Raw genomic sequence first — 22,535 nt, 5'->3', positions numbered from 1 at the left:
GCTTCCTCCCCTACTTTACCGTGTTTTCACCTTTCTGGTCACTCTGCTCACATATATATATATATGCATATATATGTGGCAGACGGCAGGGAGGAGTGAGGGGAGTGGTAGGTCGGGCAACCTGCTGGCTCCACCCCCAAGCCTTACATGGACTTCCTCACTTTAACGAGGCGAGCCTGGGGATCATTAAGCAGGGGTGCTTGGGCTTAAAAGAGCTAGCAAACGACCGACAGGGGGAACTGGAGCTAGAGCTGGCACTAGGGCTAGGGCTAGCACAGGACAGCACAGGACAGCACAGGACAGCACAGGACAGGACAGGTAGGATCTGTGTGATCGCCTGGAAGCACGGACGGCCTAAGGGAAACAGATAGGTGGAAGGTGTTGGACTGTATCATAGAAGAGGTGGACGACCCTTTTCCCACCCTGGTTTTGGTTTACTAGGTAAATAAACCATTCTGCACTGGAACTGCTCTCTGTGTTGTGTCATTTTGTCTATTCAACTTGGTAGCGTGGAAACCCCACACCCACTGGCCCGCTACTATATATATATATATATATATATAAAAAGGTGACCAAGCTTTTGGAGGGGCCGAGTCGTTAGCAAACGTGGACTAGCAAACGTGTCGTGCTGCATTGCTGCTGTTAACACACTAGAGGGAGACAGGCTCACATTAGACTATATTGCATAGAGCAACAGTGACACGTATAGCATCTTCACCGCTGACCTCCAGAGTATCATGGAGCCATTACAATGTTACACAAAAACTTTACGCACGCACACCCAAACACACACATCAAACGTAGTGACGTAGCCTACTATAGCTCATTCTATGATAATGCTTGGATATTGAGTGATTCCTGGACAACTTTTAAGGTGCTGAAAATGTTACTTGAATAAGACAAAACATTTCTGCATTTTTAGCAAAGCTTTGCGCTTTTCATTCAGCTGTCACTTTATTTGTTTCCAACCATTTACATTCCATTTACATTCCATTTACATTCTCTTAAATGGTGTGCATGTTTACATTGATTACTCCATTTAGACTTTTGAACTTTTGTTCAAATCCCTTCACTTGATTTAAGCCATTTAACATTTCTTTACGTCTTAAACTGTCTTTATTAACACATATTTTCAACCTCACTTTGTACAACAGCACTCATCGCATTTCCTGCAGGACATGCATTTTCTAGTATTATTGTTGCTATTACAAGTCTCTCCTCCCCCAATCTCTCATCCTTCTCCTCCCACCTGCTCTCTACAGCGCCCTCTCCCCCCCCCCGTAAGTGTGATAAAAGACTGATCTGTTTTGTGTACCGATCATCCACCTTGCTTGCAGCCGGTGCTACAAGTCAACTTTTACTTGCACTGCGGTACGTGAATAAAAGTTGCTTTTGATAACATGTAGAGTTGTAACAGTTTCGTATTGGAGACAAACCTTCTCCAAAAGAGTGCTAACTTGTTGAAATGACGGAGCCCAAGCTCGACTTCTCTAGTCTCTAAAGATTGAGTGTTGAATCCATCACCTGCAAGATTATCATTGGAAAATGCCACAGATTGGCCTTTCGTAACCCGTTGAGATCAAAAGTAACAAGGCTTCCCCGTTCCTTTTACCTGACAGTAGTGACAGTCTGCGTCACTCCCTGCGATGGTTGGGTCACGTTTCCTTAGTGGGACTTGAATGAATGAATGAATGAATGAATGAATGAATGATCTTTATTGTCAAAGTACAGGTACAGGTACAGGTAAATCGAAATTTGGGAGAGCTCAACCCTGGTGCTTAATGAAAAAGAGGACAAGGAACATACATAAACAATATATACAGTATGATAAATAAAAAATAAATAAAACACTTGATATATATCTAACTAAAACTAACACATCTAATATAAATCTAACTAGAAAATAAATAAATAAATATTTAATATAATAATATAAATGAATAGATAAATAAATAGATAAATAAATAGATTGTTCGAAGGGAATTGCACAGTTCCCCAGTAGCTGCCACATGTTATGTGTGTGTGCGTGATAGTACAAGGTCAGGTTTTGGCAACGTTCAACGCCTGTATGGCCCTGGGGTAGAAACTAGATACAAGTCTGTTTGTCCGTGCAGCCATAGTCCTGAACCGCTTCCCTGAGCGCAGCAGCACAAAGTGTTCGTAACCCGGGTGGGTTGGATCCTTGGAGATCTTGGTAGCCTTCTTGAGGCAGCGGGTGTTGTACAGTTCCTCCAGAGAGGGGAGAGGGCAGCCGATGATCTTCTGGGCCGAGTTAACGACCCGCTGTAGTGCCTTCCTCTCTGCAGCTGTGCAACTGGAGAACCACACGCAGATACAGTAGGTGATGATGCTCTCAACTGAACAGCGGTAGAAGGTCACAAGCAACTCCTCCCTAAGGTGGTAGTTCCTGAGGACTCTCAGGAAAAAGAGTCGCTGTTGTGCCTTCTTAATGATGGCTGTGGTGTTGGTCCTCCAGGACAGGTCATCCTGGATGTGCACTGTGATGGAAAATCTACATGTTGTTACGTTTTTGGTCTATCTATGAACTTAAGTTTTGTTGCTATTCTGTGTAATTTTATATAGGGCCTAGGTTCTACTCCTTGTGGGTCATCTAAAGTGTAAACCGTCAAGGGTCGAGTGATGCATTTTGGTTGCCTGCTCTTTCTTTATCTTTCATGTGGTGTAATCAGCTTCCAAGCAATGCTTTGATGTATGGGCCTGTTCCTCGACACTCTGGCTAGCGTCAACAAAGCCAGAGGGTTACATTGCACGGCCGCCGACCCCACCTTAGCCTCGGTGGGGGGAGCTTCAACTGTAAAGATAACAATCTGGTGAACAAAGACTTTTAGTATTGGGGGACCACCCCCTTCAGGACCCAACCGAAGTGAATAAGAACTCATTGATTGGAAGACTCAGTGGACTTCTCCCCAGCGTATCTTGAGTATGAAGTAACACGCAAAGAGAAGCTCCCACCTGAGGCCTCAGATTTTTGTAATGTATGCCTGTTATGTTGTTTGTTGATGCATGTTGTGATGTATCTTTGTTCGTACTTTTATTACAAATATATATGACCACTAATTGTCAACAGTATTGTGTGCTTTTTTGCATCTAAATATCTCATCTGCTTAGACGCAATATCTGATAAAGAAATTGCCACTACAGCACCCCCAGGAAGCAGAAGGCTGCGACCCTCTCTACGCAGCCACCGTCGAGGAGCAGGGGCTGGATCGCAGTCTTCTTCCTCCTGAAGTCGATGATGACCTCCCGGGTTTTGAGCTGGTTCAGCAGCAGGTTATTAGCCTTGCACTGCTTGCTCAGCTGCTCCACCTCGTCCCGGAATGGGCTTGATATGTTTTAATGTGTAGATTCATTCAGTACCGATCAAGCAATATCTAAATATAATATTACCTTCATGGGTTGGTTGTCTTTATCAAAGTATGTTCGATGTGGACGTAACATTTCACCATTGATTACAGGAGATTTATTTAGAATGGGATGTATTTATTAAATGTTTTTCATACATTTTATTTCGAATCAAATAGGAACAGCATTTAAGCATATTGATACGACAGGGACACAAAACCCTTACCAAAACCCTGAAAAACTTTGTTTTGTTGGACAGCAATTAAAAAAACTCACACAAACCTTAATTGATTGCTTTAGAAGAATACATTCAAGCATTAACTACTTTAACATTGGCTTTGGGTACAAGCAATGGTCAAAAGTGATAATGAAGCACTGCAAATTGTTCAGCGGCAGAGACAACAGCATACAGAAGGCCGGAAACAATGGTTCAAGAATCTCAAGTGCAATTTCTTTATCAAGTTCTCATCGTCACATATCTTTTTTAAGCCATTGACAGCAGATTCCCTGATTGCCTGGTAGGTACTGACAAGTGGAAAAGCAACCTTTACAAGAACATACAATAGATGAACATAAAAATAACAACACACACACATAACATTGGGGGAAAGAGCAGGCAGAAATAAAGGTTCACATGTTTGGTGGCGTACCGAGACGCTCGTGACAAAGGGATCGAGAAAGCGTTGAAGCGGCAGGACTCGCTGGAACATTGGAAGGAGAGGCGATGGCGCCGCTCTGGGAAGGGCAGTGAGCGAGCCTGGCTGGCGTAGGAGCCCACCCGGGTCTAGCATCCCACCGGGGGGGTGCTGGGCTTGATCCCACTCTGAGGGAGAAGGGCGAGAGGAGATGGATTGTTCTTACCGCATGCACACGTGCACACAGAGATGCACAGCTTTCAGGGACAGCAGGTTGCACAGGTTTGAGGTGTGCAGGCATTTCCTGGGGATCTAGCCCAACGCAGGAGTAGGCATGGTGGGGTAGGATTAACAAGATGGTCGCTATGATAAATTATAATAATGCTTCTAAACCTTTAACTATGAGCTTTTTTTTTTTTAGAAACGTTGCCCTCCACAGACATCACAAGTGTAGGGATATACCCAGAAATTAGAGTAACGTGAGCTGAAAAATTCACCCACAGAAGGAGGGGAAAAAAGAATAATAACACAAGTCCTTAAGGAAGATTCCAAAGAGCATGAACGTGCAAGGGAGGTCAGAATTCAGATATAGGAAAATCACACGGGTTATACACACATAGACAGTGAATATTATTTACCTCACCCTTGTCACCAACATTATCATCATCCTACTCATCACCCAGTTTTTCCTGGAAAGACAGACAAGAGTTAATGACAGAGAGACCAGAGAAACACACTAAAGTTCAGTGTGTTATTGGCTTGCGTTGTGTCTTAAAAGTGTGGTGGGGTGGTGGTGGGGGGAGAGAGTGGTGAGGAACAACAACGGCTCACCTGATCCTTGGCACTCAGGAGGCGATTAAGCAGCGCAACGGCCTCCAACTTGCCAGCCCCCTTGGCCTGGAAGGAGGAACACGTTACTGTCATGTTGACACCTCCACGCTTTTATCCAAAGCGACTTACATGAGTACATTTTTAAGAAGAAAGAGAAACCAAACATCACTGGCTGTACAGTAAGGATGTTCATAGAACCAAGGGCCAAGCACTAACAATTGTTAGGTTAACCCATTCTCCGTATACAAAGAATATAGATATTATAAGACGCGACATGATGCTACGTACTGTTTTGAAGTGCCAGGACATACAATATAAAATAAGTGCGGAAAGGAAACGAAAAAGGACTCCAGTACTAACCACTGAAAGGGCCGACTGTCCGTCGTACCCGGGGGCGTTCAGATCGGCCCCGGCTACGTGCCAGATCTGCAGACCGTCCAGGTCTCCGTGAGCCGCTAGGCTAAAAACACACAAGGGATCAGAGGTCAGAGTAGCCCTCGACGTACAGCCGCCATTCCGCTGAACAACCTGAATATCTAAACCGCTGCAGTCATATCAACCAGCAGGTAAGCGTCAGCAAAGGTAATGCATCTTTTAAAAATAACTAAACAACAGAGAAATGGAAGTAGTTCATGATTGGCGACGTGGTAATCAATCGTAATGGACACACGGCGGGCTCTGTATCAGATCTTCAACAGGCACGTTTTACAGGACATGTCGTAACGCAGCGGGATAGCATCCGGACCGTGACGGAGCCGACGGGCCCAGCGACCCGAGTGTGGGGGCCACACGGAGGAGCCAGGCTCTGCGTGCATGGGGGCCAGGGAGAGAGAGAGATGCTGGAGATGAGGAGAGCCGCAGTCATGCTGCCTGGGAGCATTCCTGCTACCGCTCGGCCTCAGACACGGGGGGGTTGGTCGTAGCTGTGATGACGAGGGTGGGGGTGGTTGTCTCAACGCTTGTCCCCCATACCATCTCCGAGCGCGTCTCACCTGCACAGCTCTGTGCCCGAGACGGCCAGCTGCTCTCGGGACAGGTGGGCTCCGGCCTTCCGCAGGAGTCTCACGATGTCTTTGCGTCTGCAGGAGACCACAGAGGGGCGGAGGGGGGAACATAGGAGTTGTGCATCAGTAACAATTGGGCACGAATGAGTATTATTAGATGGGGGGTTGCGACAGAACAAAGATGCACTCGTTGGGAGGTGTCCGTGTTGTTGAGGTGCAACCACAGGGGACAAATACAGCGTGTACCATCATACGCTCTTTTTCTTTGACACCCTAAAGACTGGCTCTCCCCTGAGGCTCAGTGACTTCAGCAGAAAGACCCAACATGTCCAGATACTAAAGCACAAAAAATGGGGACACCCCAAACTGGCTCGGCTATAAATCGAACTAATGACCCCAATTACTTTCTAATAGTTTAACGTTTAAAGACCTCGGTTCCCCAATGACAATCAAAGAGGAACTCCTCCGGGCCCGTCCTCCGTGGAGTTAATGACAAAGAACATAAAAGAGGCGGTTGTTAAAAGCCAGTTAAGCACAGTCCTTCACAAACTTTTGCGGGGCTTACCTGAAGAGCACTGCGTTGGACAGGGGTGTGTCGCCGTGGCGATCCCGGCCGTGGATGGTGGACCCGTGCTCCAGGAGGTACTGGACCACCTTCAGGTGGCCCTCACTCGCAGCGATGTGCAGCGGGGTGCGTCCGTCGTAGTCACCCAGACTCAGGATACTCCCCTAGTCCAGACACCGGACAAACCACGACTGCCGTTAGTGTTTTGGTCAAATGATGAAGACCGGATGATGATGTAGTTAAAACAGCTTTCAGGGCGAGATATATTTTATTAAGGAACAATATAAAAGCTGAATCAAGGAAAACACGGTCGATCTTAGCCTCCAGGTCCCTCAAAGTAACAGAAGCGATCAACTTTGGAGAGAGAGACCAAGTTATATCAAGCCATCAATCTTGTAGATCTGTATAACCTGTCAAGCTGCTGCGTTCAACGTCTTGGCCTTAGGGCTGCAGCAAATTTTTATAGTCGATGAATCCAACAGGATCTTTTTTAGATTAATAATTTTGACAATACAATGTCAAAGCAAATTTCATCATAAGGTTACAGACAAAGAGAAGGCTTAAAGGTGCTTGCTTTTTCTGACAAGCCAACAAAAATAACATTTCAGTCCGGTTAGACGATTTGGAGGTGACTCTCCTGAAACATATTACTCTACTCGCTGGCTAGCTTTAGCAATAGCTCTGCCTAGCCTTGTGGAAAGCTCTGGTCATGCGTGATGAGTGCATGGGCAGACTGTGTGCAGGTGGCAGGGTAGGTAAGTAGACAGACCGGCCTGGGACAACCACAGACCAGCCATTTCTTTCTTTTCCCAGTTTTTTTTCCAGAGCATTTGCATTATTGATTACTGTTGGGATGTAAAGTAAATAAGATTTAATAAATTTTCTCGCTTGATGGACTCATCGTTGCAGCCCTACCTGGCATGCTACATTATTATTATGCGTTTATTTCAGTGTTGCTTGCCATTTCCCGGATGGATTCCAGGGCCTCCACGTCTCCGATCTTGGCGGCGGCGCAGGCCAGCGGGGGGGCCAGGGCATCACGTATTGCTTCCAGCTCCTGGGGAACGGCATTCAAAATCAGTGAAGCTTTATCCGTCACTTTTGATAGAGCTATCAACAAATCCTATTCTCATCTTATCTCTGCAACACAGTGAAAACGAGTACTAGGATTACTGCCACAGTAGTATCCCCTTTTTCAATATCGACTGTATTCATAAACTGCACAGGACAATGTTAGAATGCAGCAAGTTCAGGACCTTTGAATTCAATTCAATTAAGATTGAAGAACCACCATCAAATGTGACTTCAGTCAGGCCCTTCAGTGGCTGTTTATCCCAAATCTTTTCTTCACGAGCAGGGCGGGGAGGGACACCAACTGCTATCAACCTTTCAGCCAACGGTCAAGGACACTAGCAGCTCGGCACTGAGCACATTTGGATCCAGGGGTAAAGGCTTAGGCTGCGGTCCCATCATTTAAAAACGACCCCGCTTACACTTTCCCCCACGATTTGTTGCAAGGTTGCTCTGCACTCAGAATCATCGCAGCCATGGCATGACATTCTCCCTGTTCCCCAGACTCCCAAGTCTGTGAGCATGCCTAGTGGCCTCTAAACACTTGTGGATTTTAGAGTATGCCGGCACTATTGGAGAAAACTATGAATCCAGGGCTTGTTTGGTTAGGCTTTCTTGTGTTGGACAAAACAAAATATACATCTATTGCTCGTTTGGAATAGAACAGACGTCAATGGTTTGACAACGGCCCAAATTCAGAACACAAAATCATAGCTGATGGCTCACATCTCGACATAGACACCGTCTACAATTAGCCAAGCCCCCAAGTCCTTATAAAAGGTTACCTGCAAGTAGATTGTCTGCGGTGTGCAGTGTATCCCTGTCTGATGGAGATAGAGGCTTGTGTCTCATTGACAAACACTGAACTTTCCACATGCTGCATCTCACATAGGGCTAAAACGTAAAGCATCTTTCCGTTCAGACTGACCTTCTTGCAGCTGATGCTGAGCGACTTGGTGATGACCTGGATGAAGCGGCTGTCCCTCAGGTTGTGCTTGGCTCCCAGGTCTGCACTCATCTCCCCTCGCAGGTTCTCTTCCATCATCTGGACCGTGTGAGGTACGTGCAGGAACCCATAGATAAGCATGCAAACGTGGGGCCAGCAGTGGTCACAACTACATCGGCGGCATGTGGCAGAACTGACCAACAACGATACAATAGTACGAACGACCTGACTGTACCAACAGCGATATATTGTTTCTCCTTCTTCTAACAAATGCACACATTGTAAGTCGCTTTGGAAAAAGCGTGGAGGTGTCTGCTAAATGCCCTGAATGTAAATCTAAATGCAAGACCCACCTTCTTTTTGGTCTTCAGGTCCAGCCCTTCAATGGCCAACACGTGAGACAGCTTGGAGAGGACCGCCTCGGGGGTCATGTCCCCACCGGACAGCAGCCCCGCTGCATACAGGCCCTGGGGAGAGGCAGGCAGGTGGCTACCATCCAAGGGCTCATTTCCCTCGTCTGCCATTTTAGGGACTCCAAACGATTCCTCTTATTTCAGTTTTGACGACATTTCGACTGCATTTAAAAACTGCACAGGACGATGGTAGGATTTAGTTCGTTCAGGGCCTTTAAATTCCAGCAAATGAAGATTGAAGAACCACTTTCAAATGTGATATCAGTCACACCCTTGGTTGGTTGTTTTCCCAATAGCATTTGTTTGCGTGGTTATTCATTCAGACTTTTGTTGCCATTTACTACTGACCCACTCAGCAGAAGCCCTTCTCTGATGGCTAGCCCGCGCTAGCTCCTACCTTGCCCGTGGCGTAGATCAGGGACACGGTGCCTTTCAGACACTGGGTGGTGTTGATGATGATCACGCCGCGGGCGGTGGCCTCCTTCAGCTCGGCCAGGAGGTCGGGGCGGTTGTCGGGGGCGTTCCCGGCGCCGTAGGTCTCCAGGACCACGCCCATTATGGGGCCCTGCAGGAACGACCTCACCTGCACACACGGGGCAGACGCGTCAGAGCACGCCATACATGGACTCCACTGAACCAGCCAGACATACGGGTTATATCGTGAGCAGGCGAGGAGGAGTCGAGGCTACATGGGACTTTGTGTCACTTGGACTCTGTCCCCTGCAAAAGCCCCTAAGATCCCCAGATGTTATGGGCCCCCCTCCAAAAACCTAACAACAAGTCGGGGTGATGGAGATGCACCGCCATCTGTGCCTTTCCTGCTGGGTTTGGGTTAGGGTTAGCTAACCCTAACCCTAACCCTGCTGGGTTTGTCGGTGCATTTATGATTAGTTTTCACACGTGTTCCTTTGTACGACACATCAGCCCCCCGTTACAGAGATCACCAGACGTCACTGAATAAGTGACTTTCTGCAGAGAAGGCTCCGAACCACAGACGCAGAATCCCAACTGCATCCCGACCTCGAGACCTGCTGGGTACCTACAACTTCCCATAACCAGGGCTCAACTCCCCCAACCCCATCCATGCATGTGATCCCAGCTCCTCCCCTAAAAGCACATCTGCCGTTGTCTTGTGATGCTGCCACTCTGAGCATTAAGTGGGACAGGTGCGCAGCACTAAAAAAGCCCAGCAGGAAAGGTCGTTTGCTGATACGATAGGCGGATACACCATGCCCCAAGCCTCTCGTACAGACGGAAGCGCTTCAAACCCAAAGCAAACAGCAAGGGTACAGTGAGCCGAGCATAAGTACGACAACCATGTGACTCAAGACAGTCAGGGAGGGAGACAGAGGGGGACAGAGGGAGGGAGACAAGGAGAGAGAGAGAGAGAGAGAGAGAGAGAGAGAGAGAGAGAGAGAGAGAGAGAGAGAGAGAGAGAGAGAGAGAGAGAGAGAGGGTCTTTTGATGGTCGACGGGGGTAACGGGAGAGAAACCCTCGGTTTCCTCTCAGTCTAATTCGCCTCGCCACAGGAGCCCTTCCCCGTTGTAAAGTCTGGTGTTTATGCCTCTAAAGGGATCTGAAGCCTACTGCAATGGCAAATGGGTATTTAAATCAAATGTGTTTGTCTTACTGCGTGGCTTGTCACCTGCACTCGATACACTGGACGACAATCCAAGAAGATGCACGCACAATCTGGCCTGTTAGATCCCAGTCTAACGCTGTAATAATTCCCTCAATTTATTTTTCCAATTGCCGTAGAAGTCGTACAAGCACGTGTCCTTCTGAAAATGCGACATGGGACTCAGGCAGTTTACAAACATGGGTCAGGCGACTAATTACAGGGAAGGAAAAAAACGAAATCTTTCTAGAGCATGGATGCTATTCTCTGAATTTTGTAAGAAGTTGAAGAGGAAAGGACACCACTATTACCAATGCCATTATCCCTACTTTAGAAGACAGACGCATGGCTAGATGGAGGGCTTCCTTCATGCCATAGCCCTGTGTTGTTTGGAGCCCATCGTCATAACATAGTGAAATGTATTCCTATAACTGAGCAAAGCCTGTGCATTACACATAGTATACACATACATAGTATTTGACAGACACATATGGATGTCAAAAGACAAAATCAAAAGGTATTTTGACTAACCCACACGTATTGAGATAATGGAATGGACGCTGGGAGTTTCGATGGCAGACAAGATCAAGATCGAATATGAATGAAAAGTTTTTTTTTCCTCCCTCCCTAGTGGACATCCCGTCCCTCCCTGTATACATGCCTCCCCCTCCTTCTCCCTCCCTCCCTCACTCCCTCCCTCCTTCCAGCTTACTTACTTGCTCCCTCCCACTCCCTCCCTCCCTCCCTCCCACCCTCCCTCCCTCCCTCCTACTTGCTCCAACTCCCTCCCTCTCTCTCTCCCTCCCTCTCCCCTCTCCCTCCCTCCCTCCCTCCCTCCCCTACTTGTAGCTATCTCCCGCCGTCTCCTCTCCTCCCTGGCTGACTTACGGTTTCCGTGGTGATCCCAGGGAACAGCCTCAGCAGGCCCACGTTGCAGTTCAGCTTTGTGCTCACGCAGAACTTGGTGTAGGTCTTGTCTCTCCACAGCCTGTCCCAGTAGACTGTAGGGGACAGAGAATTCACTAAATCGCCAAGGTAACCACAACTGGAAATACAAACGATAAGGAAGCACCATGACCAGCCAATTATTCATCCATCCATCCATTGATTCATCCATTACCCGTTACATCCACGTCCATCTTGGCCAGGGGGGGCAGGTTAGGGGAGGCGAAGCCATCGAAACTCCCAGCGTCCACTTTGGTGACGCGGTTTCCCCTGTACAGTTTGTTGCGGAAGTACAGGCATACCTTGATAGGAAGATACGTTCAGGTGAACAATGTATTTTGATAGAGGAATATGGTTTTAATGGTACAATCTTTCTGATGAGGACAGCAGCCATGAACCAAACGTCTGTCGGGAAGAAATTGGTTCAAGCTAAACTATTATAGTTTCATTCACTAACTAGCCTCTTAAGACCCATTCGCCCACCGGTGGGCGATTTGTGTTTGTTGACCACATGTTCCCACTACGCAGCGACATAACCCGCTTCAACTTTCATCATTACAGACATTCTATACATCGTTAGAAAGGGTAGAATCTCCACAATTTATTCATCCGGTTTTTTTTTTTCATAAATCATGAGCACAAAACCATAAATATTGATATTAACCAGCATGGTAAACCGGAAATGCCAATAAAACAGAGAGACTCCCTACCTTTGAAGCAATCCGAGAACCGTAATATGTGTCCATTCCTCAATTATTTATATTCCAAATGTCCGTGAGAATCCACTGATCAAAAGCATCCACATGGTTTTTCATAAAATTATTCCAGCTTGTGAATATTGTCGTGTAAAGTCCATTTGTTTACCATCTCCAAACTTTGTTCGTCAACTAACATCCAGCTTTTCAAAGCCGCATGGCTATTTTCTCTACCTCCAGTATGGAGTTGTTGGGTATGCTTGTTTTCATCACTTTGCTGGCTACAAAATGAAAGTGTCCCCGTCTTTTTCTGTTCAGTTTTCACCCCGGTACAGCCCGTGAAGTAGATGGAGCGCTCCCAGTTCGAAGGGCCAATGGGCTTTGTTTACTTTGTTACGCGGCTTTAGTATAGGGACAGCGTATTGGCTATTGATATATCAGTCACTTGGGCTTCTAGCCAATGAGTTTACCTTTCCAACGCTACCAGGCGTGTCCAGGTGTGATACGTATGAGCCGAGATATACAGCTGCGTCATCACGGCAGACAACTCGCTTTGCGCATGACAGAGCCTCCAGCGGACCAGGACGCACGCCGCACACATTGATCACATTGATTTCGCCGTTTACAATGGCGAAATCAACGAAGAAAACGAAATATTACACACATGAAGAAGCCCTCGCTTTGATTTTGGCTTCATCCGAGGACAGCGAAGACAGCCAATATGATTCTGAGATAGAGGAGATGTTCAAGCAACAATTGGACGAAGTCTTAGATCGGTGAGTGACGCCATCTATGTGTATTTTTGTGTGTGGGTTTTTATGCTTACAGTGAACAATGCAGTATAGTTATATAGTATACATTATATATATAAATGAAAAAATGACAGAAATGATATAAATGAAATGTTTATTTGTTTTCTATGTAAATAACACCCCATTGAATTGCATTTATATATTTCTTCATTATATTTGGTGACATTTGTGCATTGCATTGTGTTTGTAGGTCAATGTCTGAGGACAGTGATGCGGATTGGGAGCCGCAAAGCCAGACAGGCAGACCCCCGGCCCCCACTCCTACTGAAGGTGGTCGTGAGAGATCCGGTAGTGTCTCATCACATGACAATATCTCAATATGGCCATATCAAATGAATGTGTGAAAAAATTATGTTTTGAATCATGGAGAAAGGTTTTATAGTCACCAAAATGCTTCAGTAATGTTTCCAGTGTCACAGAAGTGAGTAAATGCATTTGGCACAATTTGGCCATTTTGGAGACATTTTGGAGAGGTTTGGGCCGCCAGTGACCACACACCATAAAAACTCCATTAACTCCCAAAGCTTTAGGCCTAGAACTCCAAATTTTTTTCCAGGTGTAGTTGGCATGATGTAGAAGGTATTTGGCATATTGCCATATGCCTTACATAAAGCACATCCTAGTTATTGTAGTTCAAATATGACCCATTATTTTCGAAGACAAAAAAATTGCTTTAGAGCCATGTCTGAACTGATGTCATTTAGGTTGTGTGTATGACACATGCCAAATAAACATATCTACAGAAACTAGAGCTTGTCAGCTTTCAAATGAAGTATCATACATCCATCTAGGACTTAGGGTTACTGTGTTATAAGCTTTTCCATTTGGGTATGTGTTTAGGCGAAAAAAACCAAAATACTGCCGGACCTTAACAGGCTAGACAAGTGAATTAAGCCATAATAGTGTCAAACGTATCAACTGTTTAATCTTTCGTGTAAAAAAGGGAGTTTAATCAGTTAGTTATAATGGTCCTCCTAGTATCTTGTTGTACTCCCTGACAGTCCTCTTCCTGTTTTGAGATAATCACCTGCTGTTGCGAAACACACCAGCGTTTACCCAACAATCTCCTGGAGTGAGAATGTTAACAACGTTTTTGTTCCTTCCCTCCACATAAAACTGTAACAAATGTCAATCACAACAATGACACATTTTCTGTCGGACAATAAAAAGGCGGGAAAAATACGTTATTTTGAACGTTCCCGTTCAAAAGGCAACGTCGATGAAAATTTACAAATTGGTTGTTGTGCAAAAAAATGTTAATAGAAGAATCAACTGACACACAGTAGCTACATGTAGTATCTACGTGCAGTAGCCAACAGTAGCAGCCTCTTATTGCTCACCTCCGGAATGTCAAACAGACCAGCGAGCAGCAGCGCCCCCAGCAGGTTGTCCCTGCCATCGTTCCACAGGTCATAAATTGGCACCTGGAAGAAAGTTTGTCTTCAAATCAAATAATAACATTAGAAAAAAGACGCATCGGTGACTCACCCCACTGATGTGCAAACCAGTCGGGCGACAGTATGCCTTGGTTACCCGGGCATAAATGTCTTATGCTACATGTCACAATCTCACTCTTTCAACACACTCTACTATCCTGTCGATACAAAAGTAAAGTAGACAGACATTGACATCGACATTTATGGCATTTAGCAGACGCTTTATCCAAAGCGACTTATAATAAGTCGCTTTGGATATACAATATATATAACAACAGTATAAATAAATCTTGAGCTGCTGCCCCGACGACTAAACCCCGGATAAGCGGATAAAGATGAGGATGAGGATAACGACAGTATATCCTTACTGCCAGTACAGTAAGGATGTTCATAGAACTAAGTGCCACCAAGCACTAAAAATTGTTAGGTTAACCCATTCCCTGTATACACCAAAGATAGCTAGGATAAGATGCTACAGACAGAGAGACAGACTACTAATATACTACTAATCATTCCCAAAGGGAAATTTAGGTGCCACAGTCATAAAATAATAACAGAGCAGTATTGCATCAGCAGCCTTGACTGATCTGTCCCATCTTGACGGGGCCCCATAGCATTATCCAGGGGCTGTTGTGGTGTCAGCCCAGACCTCGGCAGGCGTTACCTGGGAGCCAGTGAGGATGACGGGCTTGCCCAGGTGGTCACACATGAAGGACAGGGCGGAGGACGTGTACGCCATGGTGTCCGTGCCATGGAGGATCACGAAGCCATCGTAGCGCTCGTAGTTTTTCTACCGAGACAAGTATAATATGGTTTAAAAGGGTGAGATGACCAATCTATGGAAAACTCATTTTTGATTAGTGAATGAGCAGACACATCTATCCAACACGCACCAGCAATGCCTTCTGCTTAAATGTTTCACCTTATATTTAATTGATTGTGATGCCCAAAAGGCATGATAATTAATGTGCTGCAGAGAAACAGATAATTGGGCATCACATACCTCGATGTCCTTCCCGATTTTCTCCCAGTCCTTGGTTGTCATGTTGGAGGAATCCAGTAAGGGGTCGTACTCTAGAAGGGTGTACACAACCCGTTGATCGTTCTTGCTATATGACCTGTGAAAAGACGTCGATTTTGCAATTATCAAATACATTGCCCAGCCGATTAAAAGGGAGGGCGTTAAAAGTAAGAAGTGAATACAGCAGTTACAATGAAGGCCGATATTCAGCATAAAAATGAAAAAGATGGACAAAAGGAGTAATGGATCACACACGTTAATTTGGTTAATCCTGGTGGATTAATTTGAGAGTTTTAAGAGAATGGATGGGAAATGTTTGAAAAACGAAACGATGGACTGTGCAGCAGATCCCCTTCTGCTTGAGCTGCAGGGGGTCCCAAGGCATTTACAAGCACAGTCAAAACTGTGGATGGGCGTAGCATTTCCCCCCTCTTCTCAAACCATGGGACGAACGCGTGGCAACGTCTATGTGGGGCTGCCAGTGTAGCCTTCAGGTGTTACAAGGCTGCCAGTGTAGCCTTAAGGTGTTACAAGGGTAGTGCATTATCATACTGACGCTCTCTGATGAATGGAGGACTAACATATGAGTCTGTGCTTGTGGGGGGGGGGGGGGGGGTTGGCCGGCCTTGTGGCCTGCCCTATCAATAAACAACAAATTGGATAAATCATTAGCCAAAACCAATTCCGTCCCGGGAATCAATGTTAAACATATTCTTGGCAAAGGCAAATGATCCACAGCGCCACCATCAGACCAGCCTACGATGCTTCCTCAGACAGAAATTCAGAAACAACAAAACCTTTTTTTACATTTGAACATATTGTACGTAACGTGTTGTTTTACATGAATATCTGTCTCAAATGTGAGGAAAATGCCCTAAATGTGAGGAAAGTGAACTAAATGTGGAAAATGTATCAAAAGTGTAACCGAATTTTTACAATCGGAACCCCATACAATAGGATTGTTAAATTATATTTTATTTGTATAGCCCTTAATCACACAGTCTCAAAGGGCTTAACAGCCCTCAAAGGGCTTAACAGCCCTTTGAGACTGAGCAATATATTTATGACATATTGAAGGGGTGTCTTGGTGGACGAAAGGCTTACGGCAGGACCAGTGTGTTATCCTTGAGGTCGTATCCCTTTTCCTTGGCATATTTTGCATCGTGGAAGATATTCATCTCTCGCAACTCCTCCACAAACGTATTGGGTTCCGGTTCGAGGCCTGGGGGTGAGAAAGAAACAGTCTTTGAGAGGCGTGCGTTTGTGGCTGTGTTACAATCAAGCAGCCCAGAAACCTGCCTGACAGTGAACTCTGCTGGTAACAATGAAAATTGCACTTGATGCGCATGCTTAAGAACATAATATAATAATAATAATAATAATAATAATAAATGAAATTTATATAGCGCTTAATATGGTACTCTAAGACGCTTTACATATTGCCCTAACAAAACTATGTAAGACAGACTAGGAATAAAAGAAAAACAGAGGTTAAACATGAAGAATAAGGTGGGAGTTAGGTGGGGAAGGCTAGTGTGAAAAGGTATGTTTTGAGGGCAGATTTGAAAGAAGAGAGGGTTGGAGGGACTTTGATGTGGGAGGGGAGTGAATTCCAAAGGGTGGGGGCAGCAACTGAGAAGGCCCGATCACCCCAAGTCCGTCGCTCAGTCCGTGGAACTTGTAGCAGGTTGGCAGAATTGGACCTGAGGAATCGGTAGGGGGCGTATTGATGGAGGAAGTCGGCAAGGTAGGGGGGGGCTAGGCTGTTGAGGGCCTTGTAGGTGATGAGTATGATTTTGTAGTTGATTCTGTGTTTAATTGGAAGCCAATGGAGTTCACGGAGGACAGGTGTGATGTGTTCTCTGGAGCGGGTACCAGTGAGGAGGCGTGCAGCTGAGTTCTGGACATATTGAAGTTTTTTGAGGACTTTGTTGGTGGTGCCGTAGAGAAGACCATTGCAGTAGTCAAGCCTGGATGAAATTAAAGCGTGGATGAGTGTCGCAGCAGCGGTAGTTGACAGGTTGGGGCGGAGGCGGGCGATGTTTCGGAGGTGGAAAAAGGCAGTTTTGGTAATATGGTTAACATGGGGGAGGAAGGAGAGAGTGGGGTCCAGGATAACTCCAAGGTTACGGATTTTGGTGGAGGGGGTGATGGTGGAGCCGTCAATGTTAAGGGTGAAGTTCAGAGTGGAGTGAGTGAGGGTGTCAGGACCAATGATGAGGATTTCGGATTTGTTGGAGTTGAGTTTGAGAAAGCTGTTTTGCATCCAGGTCTTGATGTCAGTCAAACAGTTGGAGAGGGTTGAGAGGGTGGAAGGACTGATGGTTTTGGAGGGGAGGTAAAGCTGTGTGTCATCGGCGTAACAATGGAACCGGAGTCCATGGTGACGAAGGATCTGACCAAGAGGAAGCATGTACAGAATGAAGAGGAGTGGACCAAGCACAGAACCCTGGGGGACACCGTGGATGAGAGGAGTAGTGGCTGATTGACAGTTGTTGATGGCGATGAATTGATGTCTGTCGGAGAGATAGGATCCAAGCCAGGAGAGGGCGGTGCCAGTGATGCCAAGGGTGGATTGGAGACGGGAGAGGAGAATGGAGTGATTGATCGTGTCAAAGGCAGCACTGAGGTCAAGGAGGATGAGGATATTTAGGGAGCCAGTGTCAGAGGATAGCAGAAGGTCATTGGTCACTTTGAGGAGGGCAGTTTCTGTACTGTGTTTGGAGCGGAAACCGGACTGAAAGAGTTCAAAGAGATCGTTGGTGTTATAATAATAATATAACTTTTATTTATTTTTTTACTTTATTAACATGTTCGTGTTCCATTACATATTCACAGATTGGGAAAAATTGTATGAACCGAACCCTAAAACAGAACCTAAAACTGCAAGAGATTAAAGTCTTAGTCTCAGTTTACACATTCAAGTAGGACTCCTCCATTTATTATATCGTACCATTAATAATCATAATGCTAAATACAGAGATTTCTCAGGCAGTATATATGATTTTTTTATTTATGAATTGTCTTTGTCAATACAATGAATGCATGACTGCACTCATGGCATGCAAGCTTGTCTATCAAGCTTGCTTGCTTGCCATATGGCTGACAAGCTTATTCAAGCTTGAGAAGTTTTAACTACATTTGAGGAAATGTTTTCATACTGAAGTACTTTAATGTAGGATTCGTTATTTGAATACATATAAACCATTGGATCTTTCACTTAGTTGAGGAGTAGGCCTACATTATCAACCGCCAAATTCAGATGTGACATTTGCAGTTGATATGTGATTTCAGACATACTGCATGTCAGGAAAACCTCCATGTTTGTTATTGTATTTTGGCCAGGGACATATTATGAAAACAACAATTTTCTTGGGATCTGGGTTGTTGGAAAAAAGTCTGTAGCCTACATGATTTTTTGAGTGAGATGCATTCTGAAAGGACCCCGCCTCCAGTTACCCAACGAGCGAATCAGTTTCGGCGATTTTGAATATTAGCTCCCACTTCCCCATCCCCCTCCAATCAGAGCAGCTAAGATTTTGTGGACAAGGGGACGAGCTGTCCAATCAGAGCAGCTAAGATTTTGTGGACCAGGGGACGAGCTGCCGACTGCCGGTAGTCCGGAATCCGGAGGAGGAGACATGGAGGAGAAAGGGATGGAACTCCCGGAGCTGAGCTGCCAGACTGCCGCCGAGCTCCCCGGCAGTCCGGAGGAGGAGACATGGAGGAGAAAGTGAGGGTGATCTGTCTCGGAGCTGAGCTGCCGGACTGCCGCCGAGCTGCTCCATTGGGGGGAGCGCGGCGGCAGTCCGGCAGCTCAGCTCCGGGAGTAGGCCTACAATCCCTTTCTCCTCCATGTCGGGGTTACTTCAGAGAGTCAAGGCCAAAGTTCCTTTCCCCCAATTCTTGTCAACCATGGCCGAGATAACCCCCACTACGAGTCTTTACTTGTTGTGGAAGTACCAGCAGTGGCGCCGGAATGATTTCAGGGTGGGGGTGGCAAATGCGCATGCATGTGTCGAACAGCGCATGACACCTCATCAGCCTGTGCTTGCACGAACATAGCCAACGTGGTCTTATTATAACCCGATCATTAACTAAAAGCCACATAGAAAGAATAAAGCATCCAGCATATAATTTCAACAATGTGTGAGGGCATATGCAGCAGGGATGATCGCGCAGTGGAATGCTTATGGAAAACCAGCGGACGAGCGCTGGGCGGAGATTTTAGAAGCAGGGTGATTATAGAAAGATATAATTTGTCAGTTTGCCGTTTGCTTGTCAATATGTTAACCTGCTTATTATTTATTTATTTCAATCGAGACCCGCCCACAATCCCTCCAAGTATTACTTTTTTTCACGCAATCCACCCAACCCTCCGCAGGTATAACCATAGACATCTTATATGATAGACGGAGCCTCGAATGCTACCGCTGGCACTGACGAGACGCGGGGCCGCCATCTTGGAGTGGTCATCCGCTCCACTCAGTGTAATCCGTTTGGCTGGAGCAATGAACTGTCAGCGCATTTAATCAATCATACCTCACTGAATACCACTGATTTTCATGCGTTTTTTTGTCATACGTGTAGCTATGATAAAGGCCACATGGTTTGGCGTGTTTTATTATTCAATACTAATTATACCAATAGTACGGTAATGTTAAATCTTGCTTGTGAAAAGTAATCCCCCGATTCCTATTATGGATTGTCCGCCGATTTGAGCAGGAATACGTTGAACAACAGCCCGGCATCCTGTTTCTGCTGCTGTTGCTGCTCCCGGTTGACCACTCCAAGATGGCGGCCGTATTTCTCGCGTCCCAGCAGCCAATGCTCCGTCTATCTATAAGATGTCTATGGGTATAACCACCAACCGCGCATCTATATCTTTACTTTCGTTTCAATGGAAATCGCGACGGTCTATACTTTCAACATAAAGTGTACACGAAATACGTGCCAGCCTTTATACCACAGATACTTTAGGTTCTATAGCATATATAACCGCGTTGTCTGATTACAGTTTAATTCATTTTTCACAATTTATCAACTCTCGTTTTTAAGAATAAACACTGCGCCATTCATTTCATTAGGAATCGCGATGGTCTTTACTTTCAACATAAAGTGTACATATATTATAATTAGAAATTCGTCCCTACCTTTATACCACCGATACTTCAGGGTCTATAGCATATAACCGCGTTTTCTGATTACAGTTTAATGTAACAGTAAGCTGACAACATCGCTAATTAACACCGCAGCTGCAAATTTACCGCACAGAGATAACCATGGCAACCGGTCAAGCAAAATTTATTTTTGCGATCATTTTGCGCGCGCATCAATGGCCATTATTGATGGAAGGCCAACAGTATTGGCCTTCCAATACCCTGAGGCACCAGGAAAACACACACAACATTTGAGGGAAGAAACCCACAAAACTGATATTTTGCTGTTTTTCCGTCATCACGTCTGATGTCAGTGCTTGAAACATGAACCTGTGTAATGCTGGGCGCTGTCTCCCTAGACTCCAAGCATGAGTTGTTATATTAACACAGTCAGCATTGAGTTACTGTTTAGCATCGCTACTGAAGAAGGGCAACTTGCTCCACCCCTATTACTGGACGAATGACACCAGTGGGGTCAGGCTGACTTTTATAAATCTATAGGTAGTTTACATTGCAGGAATGGTCAGATTGATTCAATTCAAGGGCATTGTTCAAATTAATGAATTGATGTGCATCAATTTCCCCCAGCTAAATAAAGATAAACCTGAAAATAATTGTTGGGGCCAAAAATAAAAGTGAAAGTTACTGCTCTTACTGAATCTCGATCAGTGTGGAATAAAGGTCTAAATCAGGTTCCTAAATCTTGGTGTGGTTATGGACTCAGAGCTAAACTGTAATTGCAACATTAGGAATAGGATTTCTTTTTATTGCGATTTATGCAGAACATAATAGGAATTTGTCTCAAAGTGCCAGTGTGTGCGATTAACAAATATTGTTTATGGTTTATGACCAACCAACATCTCTCATCTGCTTGCGTGTTAAGAGCCAACTTCAGCCCTCAGCTTGGATTGATCCAAGCTTGGTGAAGGAGCTCTTATTTTATTTCTTTATCGATCAAGAACACTCTTTTTTCTACAGTCGACACAATGTTGATTTGAAACCTTCACAGTCACATAGTTGACTAAAGCGAAATGATTGAACAGCGTGCCTGTGTGCGTGTCATCAGGAGTGTGATGTTTCAGCCAAAACAGTAGTAGGCCTATGTGTAGGTGTATCTGTCAGAATTGTTCACTAACGCACGTAGTAGACTCTGCGTAATCTACATCCTAAATGTCCAAGTAGATAGTCCATCAGATGATTCCCTAGACACGCGATACTCTCTCCCGGCTCATCTGAGAACATAGATAGATAATTACCCCCGTCATGACTCTTCATTCCGATGGTTCCTCCGGTGTTGATGACCAGTACCCGATGATCTCCGCAATTTACATGCAGGATCCGTTTTGGCATCGCGTTGGGGGGGCAGTTCAGAGACTCCGCGTGGCTGGGTTTGGGATAAGACAAAGCTCGAGCGAGTGAAGTCATTTTTTCATAGACCAAGGGAGGATTCGACGTAGACGTCTTATATACCGCCGTGAGTTAAACCCCTCTCGGCTCTGGCCCTAGCTTTATATCCGGCCACAACAGTGGAGTCTTAAAGGGTTATTCACCAAATATCGGATGATCTATGGATGGTGTCAAGTCAAGCAGTAAGGCCAGCCTCCAAATTCCTTAGTGATGTGTAACCATTTCCTTAGAAATTAGATAAGAGCATAAGGTGTATGATTTCCAAATAAGTCGTTTCCCAATTGTATTTCAGAGAAATGTAAAATGAAGTGATCTTATGAATCTGAAAGAAGTAGTAGTAGTAGCAGCTGAAGTATTAGTAGTAGTAGCTGAAGTATTAGTAGTAGTAGCTGAAGTAGTACACTGTAAAAAATAAAAAGTTGGGCAAACTCAAAATTGCAAGGCAACTTACTGCAATAAATTTTTGAGTTTTGAGCCCATCAATAACGTGATTTTCTTCTTTAGACAAACTTGAAAGTTAGAATTATACCAACTAAGATTTTTATATTTTACAAACTCAAAAAAATAAGTCAGGGGTGTTAACTTAATATTTCAAATTAAGGTTAATATTATT

The 22,535-nt window shown here is 45.2% G+C and overlaps 1 protein-coding gene across 2 annotated transcripts in view; it reads right to left on the bottom strand.

The window, feature by feature from the left end:
- Window positions 1–3,484: 3,484 nt before the first annotated feature.
- The window catches only part of LOC115529588 (60 kDa lysophospholipase-like), a 34,038-nt gene continuing 14,987 nt past the window's right edge, over window positions 3,485–22,535 (bottom strand). The window contains exons 2-18 of one of the 2 annotated variants that reach the window (XM_030338398.1): window positions 21,772–21,935; window positions 16,461–16,578; window positions 15,339–15,453; window positions 15,000–15,125; window positions 14,240–14,323; window positions 11,568–11,694; window positions 11,336–11,448; window positions 9,226–9,411; window positions 8,769–8,882; window positions 8,398–8,514; window positions 7,360–7,455; window positions 6,399–6,562; window positions 5,822–5,908; window positions 5,190–5,289; window positions 4,830–4,895; window positions 4,637–4,687; window positions 3,485–4,186 (exon numbers count right to left, since the gene is read on the bottom strand). In XM_030338398.1, coding sequence (XP_030194258.1) covers window positions 4,667–4,687; window positions 4,830–4,895; window positions 5,190–5,289; window positions 5,822–5,908; window positions 6,399–6,562; window positions 7,360–7,455; window positions 8,398–8,514; window positions 8,769–8,882; window positions 9,226–9,411; window positions 11,336–11,448; window positions 11,568–11,694; window positions 14,240–14,323; window positions 15,000–15,125; window positions 15,339–15,453; window positions 16,461–16,578; window positions 21,772–21,935 — 1,798 coding nt within the window. In that variant the 3' untranslated portion in view covers window positions 3,485–4,186; window positions 4,637–4,666. The remainder of the gene's footprint in view (window positions 4,187–4,636; window positions 4,688–4,829; window positions 4,896–5,189; window positions 5,290–5,821; window positions 5,909–6,398; window positions 6,563–7,359; window positions 7,456–8,397; window positions 8,515–8,768; window positions 8,883–9,225; window positions 9,412–11,335; window positions 11,449–11,567; window positions 11,695–14,239; window positions 14,324–14,999; window positions 15,126–15,338; window positions 15,454–16,460; window positions 16,579–21,771; window positions 21,936–22,535) is intronic. The other variant, XM_030338399.1, reaches the window with a different exon arrangement.

The sequence above is a fragment of the Gadus morhua genome, chromosome 17 (assembly GCF_902167405.1).
Source record: "Gadus morhua chromosome 17, gadMor3.0, whole genome shotgun sequence".
In the NCBI taxonomy this organism is placed as follows: Eukaryota; Metazoa; Chordata; class Actinopteri; order Gadiformes; family Gadidae; genus Gadus; species Gadus morhua.
Note: the sequence above shows the minus strand (reverse complement) of the source record. Positions and strands in the feature narration are given on the sequence as shown.